This window comes from Artibeus jamaicensis, unplaced genomic scaffold (assembly GCF_021234435.1).
Source record: "Artibeus jamaicensis isolate MK-2021 breed Jamaican fruit bat unplaced genomic scaffold, CSHL_Jam_final contig_240, whole genome shotgun sequence".
Lineage (NCBI taxonomy): Eukaryota > Metazoa > Chordata > Mammalia > Chiroptera > Phyllostomidae > Artibeus > Artibeus jamaicensis.
The window spans coordinates 9980152-10000000 of NW_026521506.1; the positions used below are offsets into that span (position 1 = coordinate 9980152).

Consider the following 19849-nt stretch of genomic DNA (forward strand, 5'->3'; position numbering starts at 1 on the left):
TTCAGCAGTGTAGGATGCTAGGGACAGAAAGAACAAGGTACAGATAAAACAGGTATGAGTTCTAGTTACATATTTGGCTCTATAGAAACTTATATATCATTTATTCCTTAGGACATTAATCCTCATCACACCCCTAAGAACTAAGTACTATTATTACCCCATTTCACAGGTGAGGAAACTGTGAGCTAACAGAAGTAAAGTCACGGGCCTAGTACCATGCAGGCAGTGGGTGATGGAGCTGGGATTGAAACCCTGGCAGTCTAGCTTCTTGGCTCATTGGTGAGGGCAGGGCTGCTTGATCCAGACAGCTGTCTTCAGGTACACCTCTCCCAGTTCTCCACAGTGCCCTATGCCTCCAACATGACCCCATCAAGCTGACCTGCTTACCCTTCCAGATGGCTAATATTGTATTATGCAGGGGGTGGAAGGGCCTTAATTAAGGGGCCATTTCTCCAGTCCTCTGATCTCTGGGAATAGCTTCATTGTCAGTCTTGGAATGGTGGGGGGCAAGGGGTAGAGTAAAGGTAGTAGGAGAGTCAGCAGGCCCAGAACCACACAGGGTTCTCACAGTCCTTGTCCCTAGTCTATCCTCTGAGGCTTATGGTTCTGCCCTCAGGTTTTATTTGTGAAGGTGGAGTTCACTGAATCTTCTTATTCATTTAAACTCTCCTCCTTCGGGAAGTCTCAGGAAGGCCCCCTTTCCTTCTTTGAAATGGTCTGTTATATTGTATTTGAATGGATTCTTTTAAAGCTGCCTTAAACTTGTTGTGCATGTAAGCAGAGTACAAATATATGAAAAATAAAATAAAAGGGAATGAGTGGCTTGCCTCTGGGGCTTTCTAGGATAAGTGAGCACCTGTTCATTGGGTCTGTTTTTCTCTCAGAAGTATTCATTTCTGGCTGAGGGTTCTAGAAGACATTTATTGGGAGCTGATTTGGCACTGGTGCAGCAAATTGTCCTCTGATGCAGTAGCTGTGGAGACAAAGCTGGCTTCAGTGTCTTTTTTAATATGTTTTATTGGCTATGCCGTTACAGTTGTCCCATTTCCCCTCCCCCTTCATTCCCCTCCACCCTGCACACCCACTCCCTCCATTGTCCCCTTCAGTTCATGTCCATGTGTCACAAGTTCTTTAGATTCTATATTTCCCATACTATTCTTGTCCTCCCCCCTGTCTATGCTACTTAGTCTCTGTACCTTCAGTTTCATCATTTCCTTTGTAGGGAGTAATGCTGGTTAGGAGTGACTGCAGAGGAACCAAAGCCATGTTCTAGACGCTATGGCAAAAAAGCTATGTCCAGTTAACCAAATATGTCTTCTGTGAGGCCCAAAATTCCCCTCTCTGGGTCTTCTTTCCTCTTCAGTGGTATCCCTTGAACCCTTCGAATAGGCCTTTGGGTCTTGTTCCCTCTCAAGTGTGAATGGCACTAACAATCCCACAGGAAAGGCAATCTTCCCTTCTGCCAGTGGCTGGCAGCATTTTACAGAATGGGCTTTCCCGGAGGGACTCAACCCAGCTCAAGAAAGTAACTTCAGCTATAAACAACTTGCCTGAGGGGTGAAGTGGTGCTTCTCAGGCAGTATGAACAGAGTACAATGACTTCATCTGACACGGGCCGCCTCAGAGGAGGAGGAAGGATAAAGATCCATCCTGAAGCAAAAGTGGGACTGTAGCCAGAGCCTGGTGTTGGGAAACTAATGGGAAATAGCTTGCCGAAGGAAGGAGGATGGAATTCAGGAATGGGTGAGGCTGGTTACTCTACCTAAAGGGGGCTGGGAGAAGCACCTTGATTGAAACCAGTTGTTGCTCCTTTGTCTCAGATCTTTGGACTCTGCCCTGGGCAGGCTCACACCTTATTCCAGAAGACTGGGAGACAGCAGAAGCTTTTCTGCCCACCTTGACTTCTGGATCCCTGATAAACAACAGACCAGAGGGGGACTCTCCATCAACCAGCCAGGTACCTCCTCCATATTGCCAGCCCTTACCCCTGCCTGCTCCTCCCTGGGAAAGGCCTGGAGGAAGAGGCCAAGGAAGAAAGAGGCCTATACACTTTCTACCATCCCTCCATTGACCTAGCACCAACTTCTGGAGACTTCATGGCCTGGGATCCCTGGAGCCACTGGCACTGGCTTGTCTTCATCTGTGGTATGTGCATCTCAGTCTTTCCATTGCTTCCCATGTTGGGAGAACAAGTTCAATTGGAGAGCAGCTCCGGCCTCCACTTCTGGGCTCAGAAATCGTTGGAGTGAGAGCTGAGGCTCAGGTTGTCTCCTTTTCTCTTGACCCCCCTCTGTCTTGAGGAAAAATAACACCAGGGCCAGTCCTTGGGGCCCTCAAGACGCAGGTCCAGTCTGGTCTGACACCTTTTCATTCCCACCTGTTAATGAAAAAAAATGATTCTGGCACATGTTTTACAAAGTAAGGTAGATTTTATTCAAGACTATTGCAATAGGGACATTTAAATAGGAAAGGAAGATCAGACTCAACCCTGAATGCAGCAAAGATGGCCAATGAGCAGAGTAAAGGGTTAGTGGATGGGAAATTCCTAAAAGGAAACATCAGGTTATGGAGACTCTTACTAAAGTGGCTTAATAGGATTCTTGTGGAAGGCAGGCCAGGGTGATCAGATATCAAGGGTGGGAGTAAGGAATCTGAACAAGTATCAAGGGGTGATCAGATATTAATGGTGAGAGATTCTCTCTAAATTCACTTAGCAAGATTCTTGCTTAAGACTGGAAGATTCAAACCCAGCAAGGACAAGATTGCTGAGCCAAAGTCAAGGACTAATCAAAAAAAGGACTCAGAGGAGCCTAATTAAAGCTTGGTTTTTGTCACTCCTAAGGTGCCCCAGTTTTTTCTCTTTAGTCACAACTACTGGTAACTGCTCAGCTCAGCATCCTCGATATGCACTTCACTTCCAGCTTCAGGGAGGCCTTCTTTTCCTTTATTTTTCTGTCAGTAGAACTTTGCTCATTCATTCAGCACACAGTTTTGAGCACCTCTCCAATACCAGGCCCTGTGTCCAGGCCCTGTGTCAGGAACCACAGATGATTTGGCTGCAGAGCCTGACCTTGAGAGCCACAGCCTAAACCTCAGAGAACAGCTATCTTTGTGTTCACAGGACAAAGGTTGGCTCAATCTTGCTTCTTTTTTTTAAGTATTTTTTTAGATTTTTATTTATCTTTAGAGGGGAAGGGAAGGAGAGAGGAGGAGAAACATCAATGTATGGTTGCCTTTCATGCATCCCCTGCTGGGAACTGGCCTGCAGGGAACCGGCCTGCAACCCAGGCATGTGCCCTGACTGGGAATCGAACTGCGAGTTTTTGGTTTGCAGGCCCGAGCTCAATCCACTGAGCTACACTAGCCAGGCTCAATCTTGCTTCTTATATTGGCATCTTAATGCCACCATTTTGCCAGAGATCTGTTCTCACAAAAATGAGGGTTCGATTTCTTAAATCAATCGGATAGGTTTCATCTCCCCCTTCAGTTTATAAAGTAAGACAACCAAGCAAGACCATTCATGGTGTTAAACCCTAGTCACCCCCTTTCCATCTATACTTCAACCCACTCAGAAGGTAAAAGTACAGTGGGAGTGTCCATACTCAGGCCCCCATTACCCTCTGGGGAGACCCTCCTTAAAAGGTGGGATGATAGAGGGAAGAACTTTCAGAGACCACTGGACTTTTAGAGCCCAGAGCCTGTAGTACTTAGCTCAGTGCCTGGCATACAGTAGGCACTTAGGAAATGCTTGCTCAGTGAATACTGGGTGCACAGGCCAGGTTGGAAACTAAGTCTCCATGTGCTCTGTCCCTTCTGTGGCACTACCTTCCCATGGCCAGGGGTTTTTTTTTTTGTTGTTGTTTTGTATTCAGATGGCTTGGGTTCAAACCACTGATTTACTGTGGCAAAACTTGGGCAAGTTACTAAACTTATCTGGGCTTCAGCTTCCTCCTCCATAGAAAGTGGACAATAATACCCACCTCACAGAACTGTTAACAGGTATCAAACGAGATGCTATAGATAAATTGCTGACTTCAGTGTCTCTCTAGCACATAGTAGGAGTTCTTTAATGTTAGCCCACCTTTCCCTACCAGGTGGTGATTTGAGACTGAGATTGCTTGTCTTACATGCTTAAAACTAGCCTGGAATGATAGGCAGAGATTTGGATTATAAGAAATGGTACAAGTGGGCCTTGAATTTAAGTAAACCCAACGTATATGAAATTAGATTTATAGAAGGGTAAAATGAAGGTAGGGTGATTATTTAGTGAGATCCTCTGAAGCATTTCAAAGAAAATTTGATTGCAAAAATTTAATTTACACAGAACTTTTCCAGTTCAGTAGACCCTGAAGAGACTCAATTAGATTAGAAGGGAAAAATTTGATTTAATGAGCACTAAAACGCTTCCAAAAGTGGCAATCACTTGTCAATGAATCAGGTTTCTTTGACTGTGACCCAGAGTGCCAACCAATTCAGCCTGATTTCCTATAAAATGTGATTATTTTTATCCTAAAGGAGAGTTGGACCTCATCATGTGTTTCAAAGGATAAAGGGCCTGCAGGGAAGGAACTATCTGATCACCAAGTGACCCTGGATTTTTCTCCTGGTTTCTAGTTTGTGCCTGGGGCCATGCAAGGCAAGTGGACTCAAGAAGAGAAGGCATGAGAAACTGTTCAACCATCCCTCATGTGAGGCCCTGGCTCAGCCCACCCTGGCCCCTACCCTAGCCCTGCCCTACAGGTCCCATCATCTTCCCCTTCTACTATTGACTCAGTTGTTAGCCTCTCTTTCTCTACAAACCTATCTCCTGATTTTTGGAGTTTGGAGCCACTGTTTCTGATTAACATCATTCAGGAAGGGCCACACATTCTCAGGTGTCTGATATCTGCCCTAACCCCTCCTTCGCACCCATTCCCACAGCAAGTTATCTACTTCTGTCCTGGATTGGACTTGGACAACCCCATTAGAGGGAGGGAAGAGAGGAAATAAGGAGAGTAGGAGGCCCCTAGCTAACCTTTGGCTGAGTTTAGTCAGAGGCCAAGAGGAGGATGGGAGGAAAGAAAACAAGAATTCTAGAGGAACAGTGAAAAAGGAGACACAGATGTGAGGATGAAGGAAGACAGGTTAGAAGAGCCAATGGAAGGGCAAGAGAGGAAGACCTAAGGTGTGAAGACCTGGAGAAGGCCTAATAAATTGGAGCTGAAAAGTCCTCAGCTTCTTGGCTGGAGATTCTTTCCACAACCAAAATAGGGTGAAAGAGCTTCTCCAGGCAGGGGTAGGTGAAAAAATGAGAGCTAATGGGCTTGCCAGCATCCACTAAGCTTCAGGAGTACATCTGCTTGCATTGTTAAGTTTATGAGACCACTGGGGCAGGCAGGTGTGTGGGCCAGCCACATTACTTTTACATTAAAACAAACATGGTTATATTGTGGGATAGAGAGCAAAACAAAACAAAAAATAAATACCCACCATATTTTATTTTAGAGATAAAGCAGCCTTTTCAAAAATGTCTAGCTTAGAGGGAATCTTTCTGGACAATGTCCCAAAACCCTGAGGGTACTCATGCACCTTCCTGTGCCATCTGAGACCAGTGACTGGAAACTTGAAAAAGTCCCCAAGGTAGGGTTGTCAGATGAGATGCAAGATGCCAAATTACATCTGAATTTCAGATAATGTATATTTCATATAAGTATGCCCCAAATAGTGCATGGCACATACTTCTACTAAATCACTGTTCATTGTTTATCTGAAATTCAAATGTGACTGGGTAAGCATCCTGTATTTTTATTTAGTAAATTAGCAATGCTACCTCCAAGGTATGCAAAGAGACTTTCCCTTGCAACTCTCATCCATACCTCCATCCTAGACTCAGGTACCCTTACCGTCACAAAGGATCCCTCTCAAGCTCTTCAACGCTTCATCTACACTCAACTCATGCACATTAATCTAAATTAACCCACAGCATCAGCTGCTGCCCTATCCCTCTCCAGGCTGGTCCAGCCTCCTGACCCTACCAGCCTATAATCCCTGTCTAAGAAGAGGCTGGTGGCTCTTCTGGATGCTGGGGGCCCAGGTGTCATTTTCTCTAAACAATATGTGTCTATGTGTGTGTCTTGGTGTCTTTCTGTCCTGTGTCAGTACCTTCCAGTTACTGTGGTCAATACCACAGAGCGGCTCATAGCCCTTCGCCAGCAGATGTACACAAATAATCTATCTGCCTACATCATCCCGAACACGGATGCCCACATGGTAAGGAATGGCTCTACCCCCACCCTTCTCCTTTCTGCTACCCTGGCGGGGGGCCTATGAGAACAGGCCACAAATTGTTAAGACTCAGGAGATGAAGGAAGAGGAAGTATTTGACAGTCAAAGGGAAGGAAGTAGAGAGGTTGGACATGGGAGTTTAGGGCAGCTGAAAGAATGCAATCCATTACATAGGAGAGAAGACATTGCCAAATCTTGACCTCAAGCCATAAAACTATAAACAACTTCAGAATGGATTTTGATCACTTCCTAGATGGCAAATTCAGAATGAATACTTAGGGTACCCTCCCCTAGGAGGTTAGAATGTGAGCTGCAAATTGGACTGGAAAAATGCTAAGCTTCCTTCCTTTTCAGCTATTCACATAACCTAATGGATGGAGCATTGAAATTATCCACAACCCCAGACTGCATGAATCTGGGGTATAGGCTGGGGGAGGAGGAGCATGTAGGAAACAAGATGGACTGGAAAAGAATTGCTTTTCCCAAAGCAGCACCCCTGCCCACTCATCTCACTCTTTCCCACTATTGCTTCCCCCTCTACCTCACCCACCTTTCCAACACGAACCCAGTTGGAAGAGGAATTTTCAGTGTCAATAAGAGTACTTGAATTAATTTTCCCACTTGCTGGGAAAGACTAAGAACCTTGGGTAAGCGTCCAAACTTCTCTGAGCCTCAGTTTCCCCTTCTGCAAGATAGGAATAATGAAATCTATGCCTGAAGATTATGAGGATCAAAATACAATAATATGTAAAGCCCTCTGCAAACATTATTTTTATATAATCAGTGTTCAATGCTAGACTGGGTGGCATGGGGAGACAGCTTGAAGGAAGGACTGAGAAGAGCCAAAAACATGCTCCCAGACTGCACAGAATTTGCATTCTGGCCTTTGCAGAACTGTCAGTCCAGTGCTAGATATGGGTTTTAGATTCTGAGATATTCCTATTCAAAGGAAAAATCCTGAGAGCTGCACAAAGTTCCAGAGGGCTTCCTGGAAGAGCTGCCCAGCATGCCTGGGCTTGTAGGACTAGTTAAATCTGACCAGAAAGAACTGGGATGTGGTTTGAAGCTTTCCATATGGGGTCTGAGTTCATGAAAAAAGCTAATGATGGTGTTGTTGGTTTCCTAGAGCGAGTACATTGGTGAACATGACAAGCGGCTTACATGGATTACAGGCTTTACAGGGTCTTCAGGTAACAACCACTAACCCGCCCTCCTTGCTTCCGTTGGTTGACTCAGAGGTAGTCACAGATGCCCTGATGTGGCTAAACCTCAGCAGCTGGGACCCCAGGATGTAGTATTTAGTAAACCCTTGCTACTTTGCCTCCCCTCCACCACTAAAAAAAAGTGTCACCGGAGCAGGTGTCCCATCAGGTTCCCCAGAGTACACATCTCATAATTCACCAGCCACACTTCTGCATGAGGCAGATGGCCCTCCTTGGCTCCCCTCCCATGCTCACTGCCTCTGCCACAGCCAGGCCCAGCCTAGCACTCCCTGGGCTTCTTTTCTGGAACAGTTGCTATTCCTATATCTAGCCACTAGGAGCCCACTTATTTCCTTCACACAGTGTCTCACTTGGGGACAAAGTTTTGTTTTGCTGGTCCTTTTAGGGAAAAAAAAATCACCTCACATGGCCAAATGAGATATAACTATAGAAGCCTTACATAGAGTCCCAATTTCTGAAAGGGGCCTCCTATGTTGGCCCTGGCTCCTTGAATGAAAAGCAAGGTTCCTTTGCTGATCCTTAAACATTCATCCTCTGGGCTTCAAGCTGCCTTGCCTTGCCCATCATAAACCCTGCTTTTTGCCAAAGTTGCTGGATTTGGCTTCTCTCCCTATCCTCAACTACGCCCCTGGATTAGTGTCCCTCTAAGCCAATGAGTCTTGATATTGACTACGCCATCTTTCCTGAGAGCACTGACTTGCAGCATCAACTCTTTTGAACTCCCAAAAGCAGACCCCACCCACTTCTCCTTTTAGGAACCTTAATGGCTCCCTTAGGTGAGGCCCTCAACACAAAGCAGGCTTCCATCAAGGCTCTCCTTAAATCTCTTGCCTCATTTCCTTCCAATGGAGAAGAGAAACTCTTTCTAGAGGCCCCTGTGACATTCTCAGAACCAGCACTGTATTGAACATGCACTAAAATAACCACATCTCTCACTTTTACCCTCACCTCCAAGTTTATCTGTTATGCCCCAGGAACTGCAGTGGTAACTATGGGGAGAGCAGGTCTCTGGACTGACAGTCGCTACTGGATCCAGGCTGAGCAGGAGATGGACTGCAATTGGGAACTCCATAAGGAAGGTAAAATGGCCACATGAATTTGTCCCCCAAACCCTGGAACCCAGACTAAATTCAGGGATGTACAAGTGAGGGGATACATTCAAGGGTATGCTGGGCCCCTATGGGAAGTAAGGGAAATTCAAGGCAATCCCTAAACTTTGAGGCTGCTATCAAGAAAGATACACATAATGCAGCTGTCACAAGAAGAAATCTGACTGGAGGGACTAGTGCTGGCCCTGGAGGTGATCTCTGTTCCTTCCTATCTTTCTCTAAGTTGGTAGTTCCCCCATTGTCAGTTGGCTCCTCACTGAGATTCCTGCTGGAGGACGTGTGGGTTTCGATCCCCTCCTCTTCTCCATTGGTAAGTTCTTCCCCTAGTCCCTATATATGTGTTCACCAATGAGGGTGACTCAACTTCCCTGGGATGTAAAGAAACATACCTTGATAGAAGGAAGGGTAGGGTGACTCTAAAGGTAGAGTGTTCAAACTTGTGGTTGCAGAATATTTTGCAACAAAAACATATTCATGGGTTATGTAATAAAAATATATTTCAAAGAACGGTTATATATTTTTTAAGTCATGAGTACAGAGACTCAACCTAAAAGACTCAGAGAAGTATTAAGATCTAGCAGATAGCCCTGGCTGGTGTAGCTCAGTGGGTTGAGCGCGGGCCTGCAAACCAAAAGCTCGCAGTTTGATTCCCAGTCAGGGCACATTGCCTGGATTGCAGGCCAGTTCCCAGCAGGGATGCACTAGAGGCAATCATACATTGATATTTCTCTCCCTCTCTCCTTCCCTTCCCCTCTAAAGATAAATAAATAAAATCTTTTTAAAAAAGATCTACCAGATAAATAGGCTAGAACTCTGTGACCTAGAGTCAATCCTCTGTGACCTGGAACTCTACCAATTAGGACTCTGGAATTACTTGATAGACCCTCTCCTGGAATGCAGCTTGGAAGGGTCAAAGGAGTTGAGAAGGCTTCCAAATACAGAAACACAGCCCTCTCCCTCCAGAAATACAACTTTCTGAGCTTTGGGGATCCAGCTGACTGGCTAGCCTGACCCCAAGAATGGAGCCCTCATAAACATGCACTAAAGGATTCCAAGTTAAAAATGGCTTCTTTGACAATATTTGCAATGACATGGACATCAACATTCCTTTGGGCTGTGTCATTGAAGTTCAGCTAAAATGGATAGTATCTCTCTTCCTATGTGGCTCAGTTGGTTGGAGTGTTGTCCTGTACACCAAAAGGATGCAGGTTCGATTCTCAGCCTGGGTACATGTGGGAGGCAACTGATCAATCAATGTTTCTGTCACATCTCTCTCTCTCTCTCTTTCTCTCTCTCTCTCTCTCTCTCTCTCTCACACACACACACACACACACACACACACACACATTGATAAAAAAAACATTCTGGGGTGAGGATTTAAAACAAAAATTTTAAATAAAATGAATACTACCAAAAGAGGGCCCCACAGCCACTGACACTTAATGACTTTAGCCAATTGGCTGTAGACAGCACTGGGGTGGGCTCAGGGAAATTAGGCTTTGGAAATGGAAAGAGGAAGGTGAGAGTACATGACTGAGAGGGCCAGACTGCTTGCACAGGCTCTGGGCAGCTGAGGCTGCAGGAGCAGAACAGGAGACAGAGTAGAAAAGGACTAATTGTTCCTAAAAATTGTCATGATTTTTCCTGATGTGTAAGTGAGCATGAAACAAGTGACTTCTTCCTGTCTTTGCAGAAGCTTGGGAGAGTTATGACATGGCTCTCAAAGGCTCTGACAGAGAGCTGGTTCCCATCAAAACCAACCTTGTGGACCTGGTATGGGGGTCAGAGAGACCTCCAGTTCCAAGCCAGCCCATTTATTTCCTGCAGGAGACGTTCACAGGTAATTCCCCAAGCCAACTCTTATTGTTAACATGCAGCAACACGGGTCCCTGCTGCTTCTACTTTGGCTGAAAATTTTTTCCCTAAGAAGTATGAAAGCAATGGACCTCAAACCTTCATGTACATTCAAATTGCCTGGGATGCTTGTTTACAATGCAGATTTCTTGGCCTTTTCAAAAGTGAGTCTGAATCAAAAGTCCTCAGACCATATTTAGAAAGTGCTAGATAAAGAGTGTTAGTATTGAAGCTAGAGGGAGCAGGGATGGAGAAAACAAGAAAGTCAGAGAAAGATGAAAAATAACATACTCTTTTGAAGAGAGAAAAAACATGATGTGAGTTGCTTATCTGGTATTGAAGACCAGCTCATAATGAATCATTCAAACCTTGACTTCCAGCCTTCCTGTGATGAGGAATTTATATTTATGATTGCTGGGGTTGGGTAAGCAGGGGTGGACAAAGTGAGTAAATAATCTTGGGGTAAGTGTGTGGCACAGATTAAGGTTAGGGTTATGGCTGGACCACAAAGGAAAGTTAACTGACCCCAAAAGGTCTGGCATCAATAATCTTGACCCTGCTGACACCATGTAAATATGTCATAAAATAGCACTATGCTCTATGATTCTTGTAAGTAGTAACTAAAATCCTGACAGGACCAGGCTATTGACTCTGAATCAGTGCCTTGGCCACCACCATCTTCTACCTTCCTGGGAATGCTGAATGAGCCAATGGACTTGGATTCTTAGGAATATTGGTCAATTTGTGGAAATATTTGGGAAATCCCTTTCTACATGAAGGTCCATCTACATTTGTTGTTTGGAAAAGAGTCAAAAAGCAGGATGGAAATTTCAAAATAGCAGTCTGATGAAATAAGTTAAAATTGTGTCCAATTTTCTTTGTCCTCTCTGCTCTGATGTAAACTTGCAGAATCATTCTTTCTGCATCTTGACAGTTTTTAAAGAAACTTACTATCCAAGGCTATTCAATCAAAAATAAAATTTAATTCATTCAGATAAAGAGGGGCACAGTTATGCCGGGAAGGGGAGGAAGGAATAAAGAGAAAAACCTCCCAGGAACTGTGAGACAATTTGCATGAGGTTTTTTTTTTAATTTGCATGAGTTTTGTCACTTTCCACAAGTGAGGGGAAACTGAACCATCGTAGGCTGCTAGCCTTCAAGGAAGAGACTCAAAGTTCTTGAGTCTGTAAGGTTATAGAGATGAAAGATTGTTTCTACAGCAACTCATAGGTTTCGAAGGGTAGAAAAGGCAAAAACATGAAAAGTTAGTTACTCAAAGACACTTGTATGTATCAAACACTTTAAATTTACTTTCATTATTTGTCTCAAAAATGTCACATTCATCAACCTTGAAAACAATTCCTAGTGAAAGAATCCAGTCAGGCAAGGTCCCATATTTTATGGTTCCATTGGTATGAGATATCTAGCAGAGGCAAATTCATTGAGACAGAAAGCAGATCAGTGGTTTCTAGCTGCTGGGAGAAGGTGGGAATGGGGAGTGACTGCTTAAAGACTACAGGGTTTCCTTTGGGGATGATGAAAACATTCTGAAATTAGATAGTAGTAGTGATTGCACAATCTTATAAATGTTCTTAAAGCCACTGAATTGTGCACTTTAAAATAATTAAAAAGATACATTTTGTGGTATGTGTATTTTAACGCAGTAAAATAAAGTGAATCTTAAAAAGTATCATACCCAAAGCTTTGTTTCTTGTTGAATCATTTTACCTGTCTGCATAAAGTTTTTTAATGGCATTAAGTTATTTATGCTAATCTCTGAGCCCAACTAGGATATTATTATGAGTTTATGACCTTCTTCCAGTAAATTCCTAGCCCTGTGTAGAGGTAGACTCTTTAGACTCTCTCTTTACAGGAAACAAAAATAACAGATGAAAACTTAAGTCCTAGGATCAGGATACAAGTGTCCCAGAAAGGAAAGCTCTGTGACACTGAGTTTAAGGACAGGTTTGAAAAACTGACAATGTTAGCAAGATACTCCAATAAATGTACAGATTAAGAGTGTGATCCATGTACTCAAATGTATTGGATTCAAATCTCAGCTCCATCCCTTGCCAGCTATAAGGCCCTAGATATGTCACTTTGCCTCCCCTAAGACTCTGTAAAATGAGCCAAGTAAGAACTAAAACAAAGTATACAAAGTATTTAGCTCAGAACTATGGCTGATTAAACACTGGGGTTACTGCAGGAATGAGGCTTACACATGGCCCAGCCCTATTCCTTTGCCCCTGAAGTAGCACTGTTCTCTTGATCTCTGTTTTGCATGCATATTTTTTCAAATTTAAGAAAAACTTTTAAATTTTAATTGTTGTTTAAATACAGTTTTCTGCCTTTTACTCCCATCCCAGCCCACCAAAGACACTGTATGCATATTTATTGAACAGAAAGTTATACCAGTCTTACTGTACCCCAAGACATCATTCCATGTGTATTATAAGTATCAATTCAGTGTAAAGGGGGCATAAATGGTGATGGAAGGAGACTTGACTTTGGGTGGTGAACACACAATTCAATATACATATGATGAATTATAGAAGTGTATACTTGAAACTTATTTAATTTTATTAACCAATGTCATCTCAATAAATTAAATGAATTTTCTTAAAAATATGAATTAATTTGACCACCATAACCCTAATGATACTATCTTTATGATCCATTCTTATTTTACTCATGTACAAAATAAGATGCAGAGGTACTAATTTGCCCAAAAGCACCCAACCAGTAATGGCAGAACTAGGATTTGAACCCAGATAGTCTGGGTCTAGAGCCCATATCCCTAATCCCTAACAACTACACAAGTAGAAGTTTGTTTAAAAAAAGAGTGTTACTTCTTTTAAAGAAATGAAAAAGTATTGCTTTAAGAGAGCCCCCTCAAAGAGTGTCAAAGAGAAGGTATGTTATTCATGCTTTCTTTGGGCTCCTTTGCTTCTAGGGAGCACCTGGCAGGAGAAAGTATCTAGCATCCGCAGTCAGATGCAGAAGCATCCCAAGGCCCCAACTGCTGTGCTTCTGTCAATGCTTGATGAGACAGCCTGTGAGTACAGATTTGAAGACATGTGTGGCACCTGGGTTCCCCTAACCCCCAAGCCTACTGGGCCCCGCAAGCATAGGACTCTTCCCCCAACTACCACGTACCCACTAAGTTCTGAGAGCTCTGTGGCCATGGCCTAAGACAGGGGCATCAAACTCATTTACACTGGGGGCCATATCAGCTTTGCAGTTGCCTTCAAAGGGTCAAATGTAATTTCAACTCCTTAATGGTTAAAAAGTAGTTACATTTATACATTCCTGAAATTATTTTGGCCCTTTGAAGGGGAGGAGGAAGGAGATCATGTCTACTGAATAAGGCAATAAGGAAGCCCAGGGCAAGCTGGGGCCAGCCTCCAGGCCACTGATAGAATGGCCTGACCATAGTAGCAAAGGTTCCTGTCTTATGAATGGGAAGAATCCTAACAAACACTCCCCAGGAACCCAGCCACCATCCCATGGCACTCACATACCCAGCTTTAGCAGCTAGTATAGCTCTGTTCTGTTCCTATGTTACTCAGGGCTTCTTACCCAACCCCAGCTCTATGTTTCAGATAATCTGGGAAACCACTGAAACTATGTGCTAGCTGCTGGCTGAGTATCTGCATTTTTCTGGAACAAAAGGTCCATAGCTCTCATCCCTGCTTCAAAGACACTAAGAAATATGCAAAGGTAGATGAAGTGCATATGCTACTGGCAACCTTTAGGGTGCCTAAGCAAACAGTGTGGCATGAGCATCAAATGTGCTGGCCTTAGGCAGTTCAGCCTCATAAATGGTCCTCATCATCTTCTTCCCCAGGGCTCTTCAATCTGCGCAGTAGTGACATCCTTTACAACCCCTTCTTCTATTCCTACACACTGCTCACAAACTCTTCCATCAGGTATGCCTTTTCCTTTGCTTGCTGTGGTGGAGTTCCTCCAATTTCCACCCCTCTCTGCTCCACCACTTATCCCACCCCAATATGCAGACTTCCTATGACCTTGGAGCTTTTCTTGACCCTTTGCCTCTTATTCCCACCTGCTCCAAATTTTGGGTGCTCTGCTCCCTGACCTCCAGAAAAAAATGGCCTCTGGTCCTTTGCATTGTTCTTAGAGACTCTCAAGACCCTCCTGGTCTTGCCTCCCCACCCAGGTTATTTGTAGACAAGAATCGCATTAACTCTGAGACACTGCAGTATCTGAACTCCAGCTGTACAGGCCCCATGTGTGTGCAACTCCAAAATTACAGCCAAGTCTATGACAAAGTCCAAGATTATGCCTCAGGAGCCGTGAGGATATGGATTGGGACCAGCAATACTATGTATGCGCTCTACAAAGTGATACCTGAGGTGGGTTTGCTAGGCCCCAACCCAAGCCAGGCACTACCCCACTCTAGCCCTGATAAGTCTCATCTAAAGTGAGGCCACAGCTCCTTGGTCATTCAGGCAGTTGGTCAGTCAACAGTGGTGCAGTAAGTCCCTTTCTAGGCCTCCCTAGGAAGAGAAGGAAGAAAAACTAAATGTCTACCCACAGAAAATTCAGAGATTGTCAAGGAAGTGAGAGGGAGTACAACCTGGTAGAGCAGAGGCTTTGAAGTAACCAAACCTGAGCCTGAATCCTGGCTTTGCTCCTAGGTGGCTATGCAATGACCTTGGACAACTGCTTAGACAAGATAAGCCTCTGTTACCTCACCTGTAAAATGGTGATAAGAGTCCCAACCTCAGAGGAGTTGCTCCGAGGAGCTTTAGAGGAGATAGAGGGTGTAAAACCCAATGCCTCACACACAGCAGACACTCAATAAATGGCAAATGTTAGGGAACAATATATGCAGGAAACTCACCCTGTCAAAATAGCCCATTGACTGGCAGAGACCAGGCTCTGGTATGTCCCAGAGTGCTGGTGGAATCCAGAGGCAGGGAATTATCTAGAGCAGAGAGGAAGGGAAGGTTAAGCTGGCCATATAAGACTAGGAAAGACCTGCACAGTCAGAAAGCACATAAGGAAAAGTCATTGCCACCATAGGAATGGGCAAGTCTCCCCTTAGCAGGGCTTTCCAGCTAATCCTTTTCAAACACCACTGTGCCCTGGAAAAGGTTCCCAGGTCTCTTTTTCTCTGCCCATGACAGGATAAAGTTGTAGCAGAAACCTACTCACCAGTGATGATAACCAAGGCGGTGAAAAACATCAAGGAGCAGGACCTCCTCAGGGACAGCCATGTAAGTCCATGAGCAGGTACAACAGCCTATTTGGAGCTCCCAGTCTGATGAGTCAGAAAGGAGGCCCTGCAGGGGGAGCCTAAAAAAGTCCGTCCCTTCACTGAAACAAAAGTGGACACAGAATTCTGGGCACTCACCAGTGCTTTACTCCCTTACTTCCAACATGGTACAGTGGTTCAGAACACAGGCCCTGAAGCTAGGGTATCAGAGTTCAAACCCAAGGTCCTCCACTTACCTACAAGCTGGGTGACCTTAGGCAAGTTGCTTCACCTCTCTGGGCCTCATTTGTAAAATAAGGATTATAATAGTAACCTACAGCAGAGGGTTGTTTTGAAGATTAAATAAATGTAAATAAATATACAATGTATATATTATACTATATAGAATATGTGTATATAAAACACATATAATATAAGTAATAAAATAGTCATCCCTCGATATCCACAGAAGATTGGTTCCAGGCCCTGCTCAGATACCCAAATCTGCAGATGCTCAAGTCCCTTATGTAAAATGGCATAATATTTGCATATAACCAACATACATCCTCCCATATAGTTTAAATAATCTCTAGATTACTTACAATACCTAATGCAATGCAAACGTGGTATAAATACAGGGTGGGACAATGGTAAGTTTACAGTTGTGAGTACACAAAAACAGAGTGTATTTTTGTACTATTATTTATTAATTATTGTATTATTTCCATAAAACAACTGTAAACCTACTTTGTCCCATTCTGTAATTGTTATAACTGTATTGTTTAGGGATCAACTTTCTGAAATTTTTTCAGATATGTTTGATTGATGATTGGTTGAATCTGTGAATGTGGAACCTATGCCTATGGAGGACTGACTGTATATAATAACTATTAATAAATTATTAATATGTTTAAATATTTTAAATATATTCATTATAAACCCTGGCTGGTGTGGCTCAGTGGATTTAGTGCTGGCCTGTGAATGGAAAAGTCACTGGTTCACTTCCCAGTGAGGGCACATGCCTGGGTTACAGGCCAGGTTCCTGGTTAAGGGTGTGCAAGAAGCAACCTATCAACGTATCTCTCACACATCAGTGTTTCTCTCCGTCTCCTTCTCTCTCCCTCCCCCCTCTCTAAAAATAAACTCTTAAAAAATAACTATATTCATTATAATATAAAGTATATAATACATAATTATATATTAAATAAATGGGTATATGCATATACATTTAAATACATATAATGTGTATTTACACATAAACACACTATATAAATGTGTAATAATCATATATTAGAGAAATTATATAAATATGTAATTATTACATAAATATAATTGTATGCACATAATTATTGTATTAAATGATATACGTGTATATATTGCTTTGAGCACCATATGGCACATTTTAAGTGTTAAAATAAGTGTTCACTGTAATGATTTTCTCACCCTGGCAAGAAAATGGCTCACTTTTTAAAATATACCTGTTAAAATAAGGATAAAGCACCTAATTTAAGAAAACTTTTTCTTGTGGAAAATCTTATACATATGTGAAGGTGGAGAAAATACCATATTGATCTCCATGCACCATCATCAAGCTTAGCCATCATCAAGTCACAACCAATCCCATTTTATCTGCAAGTCCATATTCCCTTCCTACACTCCCTGCCCTCTGCTGCTGGGTGACCTTAAAGCAAATCCCAGATATTATATACTTCTTCTGTTAATATATCACTAAGTATCTCTAAACGATAAGGACTATGTAAATTAAACATCACCACCTTGTGATCATATAAATAAACAGTAACAAGAATCTCTTAATATCATCAAATAGCTGGCGAATACCTCATGTTCTTCAAGTTCAGCTCCCAGAGCAGCCACCTGATCTCGTGGATCCCTAAGCCTTGACTGAGACTTTTCCTCAGCCGTCTTCTCTGCTTGCCCTGCTCCAGGTCCGGGATGCTGTACCAGTGATCCGCTACTTGGTGTGGCTACAGAAGAACGTGCCCAAAGGCATCGTAAATGAGTTTTCAGGGGCAGAGCGGCTGGACAGCTTCCGAGGGTGAAGGACCATAGCTATCCTTTATGGCTGACTGTCTTTTAATGTGGGGACGGGGGGAAAGGTGGGGGCTTGGTCTCCCTACTTAGGGGGAAGGAAGACCCTCCTTGTATTTGTGGACTTCTTTGGAACAAGGAGTGACAGGTTGTTGGGTGGACCTGTAGATAGGCACCAGCTGTTGGATGACATTCTCCAGCCCCCAATGGCAATCCTACAACTTCAAGGGCTACAACTCAACCACTCCCCCTAGTGTCTGCTTCAGGCACAGGCCGTTCTCCCTGGGGGAAGCTTGTTCACGTTTATTGGCCTGTGGATCACTTGAGAATATCAACTTGAGGAGGGAGATTTCCTGAGAGCGCGTTTGGCCCAGGCCATAGGCAGACTGTAGGTCTGAGGTGCAGGATGCTGCTCCTGGGCTGGAGAAGTTTTTAAATCCAGGGAGCTAGTTTCTTCACTCTTGCTTTACCACGAACACACTGTGAGTCATATAGGCCTTGGTTTCCCCATCTGTAAAATGGAGGTGGAGGAAGAATAACTGGTGTCTACAGTTCTTCCATCTCTAACCTTGAGTGCTCTGTAAGTGGCAAGTCGGGACTTGGGAAGGTGAAACCAAAAGATGAGGCTGGGAAAGTCTGGCAGAGGTAGAGGCAGCTGTGACCTTCCTTTGCCCTAGTTAGATATGAATGGGTTCATTCACTGAGTACTCCTGCCTTGCACTTTTCAGGGAAGAAAAGTTCTTTTCTGGACCCAGTTTCAAAACCATCTCTGCTAGTGGTCTGAATGCTGCCATGGCCCACTACAGGTACTTGAGGAGAAAGAATTTTCTAGGGCTCTGTGGGGGGATCCCAGTGCATGTGCAAGGGGTATGGAGGTGGAAAAGGGAGTGATCTGGGACCTGAGTCCATATTAAAGTTTGAGGCTTTTAGCACAGTGGAGGTTGGGGGTGGGAGTGGAGTCCAGTGGATGAGTTGCGAGTCCTTGGAATTAAAAGGCCTGAGCAATTTTCCCCCAAGAGGCTGGGACTTTGAGTGCTTACAGCTAAGGGATCTGGAAAGGATGCAGGACTTCTGATGGATGCTTTTCCTTGGCGTCCTGTGAGTTATTTATGTTAGCTAATTCTTAAAGCTTATAAACACATGGGGGAAAAAAAGCCTGCTCAGTCATTCTGAACCAACTAAGAGGGGCCCAAGATGTAGGCTGGCCAGATGTTTGGTTCCATTGGGGAAAAAACACCTGTAGGCCTACTTGATGAAATTTGGGGGATCAAGCTGTCCAAATGCCCCAACCTGGCATGAGCACAGCAAGGATAGGTCAGATACTCTCCAAGGGCTGGCTTGGCCGATCCCATAACTCCCTCCCCTGGCATCTCACAAGCCCTTATCTCCCTTGGCCTGCGTAAGAACCCCTTGGCCGTACCAAGCCTTGCTCCCCACTCCCATCCTTGGGTACCCTTCTTTTCTGCACCCTGGCTTTTCAGGGCCCTCTGCTCTAGGACACAGCAGGAAGTTAGAGTCCAGACCTGGCTCCCTCCCAGCTTTACACTGTGGCCTTTTGCAGGCCCCTTGGCCTCTGCAGACTGGTTTTTCCTTATATAAAAAGAGATGACTACAGTGGGTGCTTTCTAAGGTTCTCTCAGCTTCCACATTCCGGGCATTCCTTCTCTCTTCCCTGGAGACCAGGACCTTGTTTGTGAAGTGCAGCATAAACAGGTACATGTTGAGGACATACGTGGTAGAAGCTGCAAACTTCCCTAGGGGTCCTTTTGGAGACAGTGACTTCTCCAAAAGAGTCAACCTGGAAGTCCAACCCCCAGGGGTGAGGGGGAATTCCTCTGCTTTCATTCAGGATCACCACCTCACCCAGCACAGAGATAGGCTGCTCCTTTTCTCAGCATCTCTCCCCTTCTTAGCCCAACCAAGGAAGTACACCGAAATCTGTCTTCAAGTGAGATGTACCTGGTGGATTCTGGGGGACAATACTGGTAAGTAGCCTCCACCATGCCCTGGCTCAGCTCTCTCAATGCAGACACCCTGGGCTGGTCAAAAGCTGGCCAAAGCTGTCTCTTTCTGGGCATGGATTCTTCATCCGAGAAAGGAGAGTCCTGCATTGAATGAGCCTTCCCATT

At 44.2% G+C, this 19849-nt stretch overlaps 1 protein-coding gene across 1 annotated transcript in view; it reads left to right on the forward strand.

Annotated features, from left to right (window-relative positions):
- The first annotated feature begins 2096 nt into the window (after positions 1 to 2096).
- Positions 2097 to 19849, forward strand: part of XPNPEP2 (X-prolyl aminopeptidase 2) — a 27821-nt gene continuing 10068 nt past the window's right edge. Inside the window, exons 1-14 of the mRNA XM_053662374.1 lie at positions 2097 to 2145; positions 4615 to 4688; positions 6139 to 6249; positions 7391 to 7454; positions 8462 to 8566; positions 8820 to 8906; positions 10290 to 10436; positions 13404 to 13505; positions 14298 to 14379; positions 14631 to 14826; positions 15604 to 15693; positions 17618 to 17727; positions 18449 to 18526; positions 19634 to 19705. Of these exons, the coding sequence (XP_053518349.1) occupies positions 2097 to 2145; positions 4615 to 4688; positions 6139 to 6249; positions 7391 to 7454; positions 8462 to 8566; positions 8820 to 8906; positions 10290 to 10436; positions 13404 to 13505; positions 14298 to 14379; positions 14631 to 14826; positions 15604 to 15693; positions 17618 to 17727; positions 18449 to 18526; positions 19634 to 19705 (1367 nt within the window). The remainder of the gene's footprint in view (positions 2146 to 4614; positions 4689 to 6138; positions 6250 to 7390; positions 7455 to 8461; positions 8567 to 8819; positions 8907 to 10289; positions 10437 to 13403; positions 13506 to 14297; positions 14380 to 14630; positions 14827 to 15603; positions 15694 to 17617; positions 17728 to 18448; positions 18527 to 19633; positions 19706 to 19849) is intronic.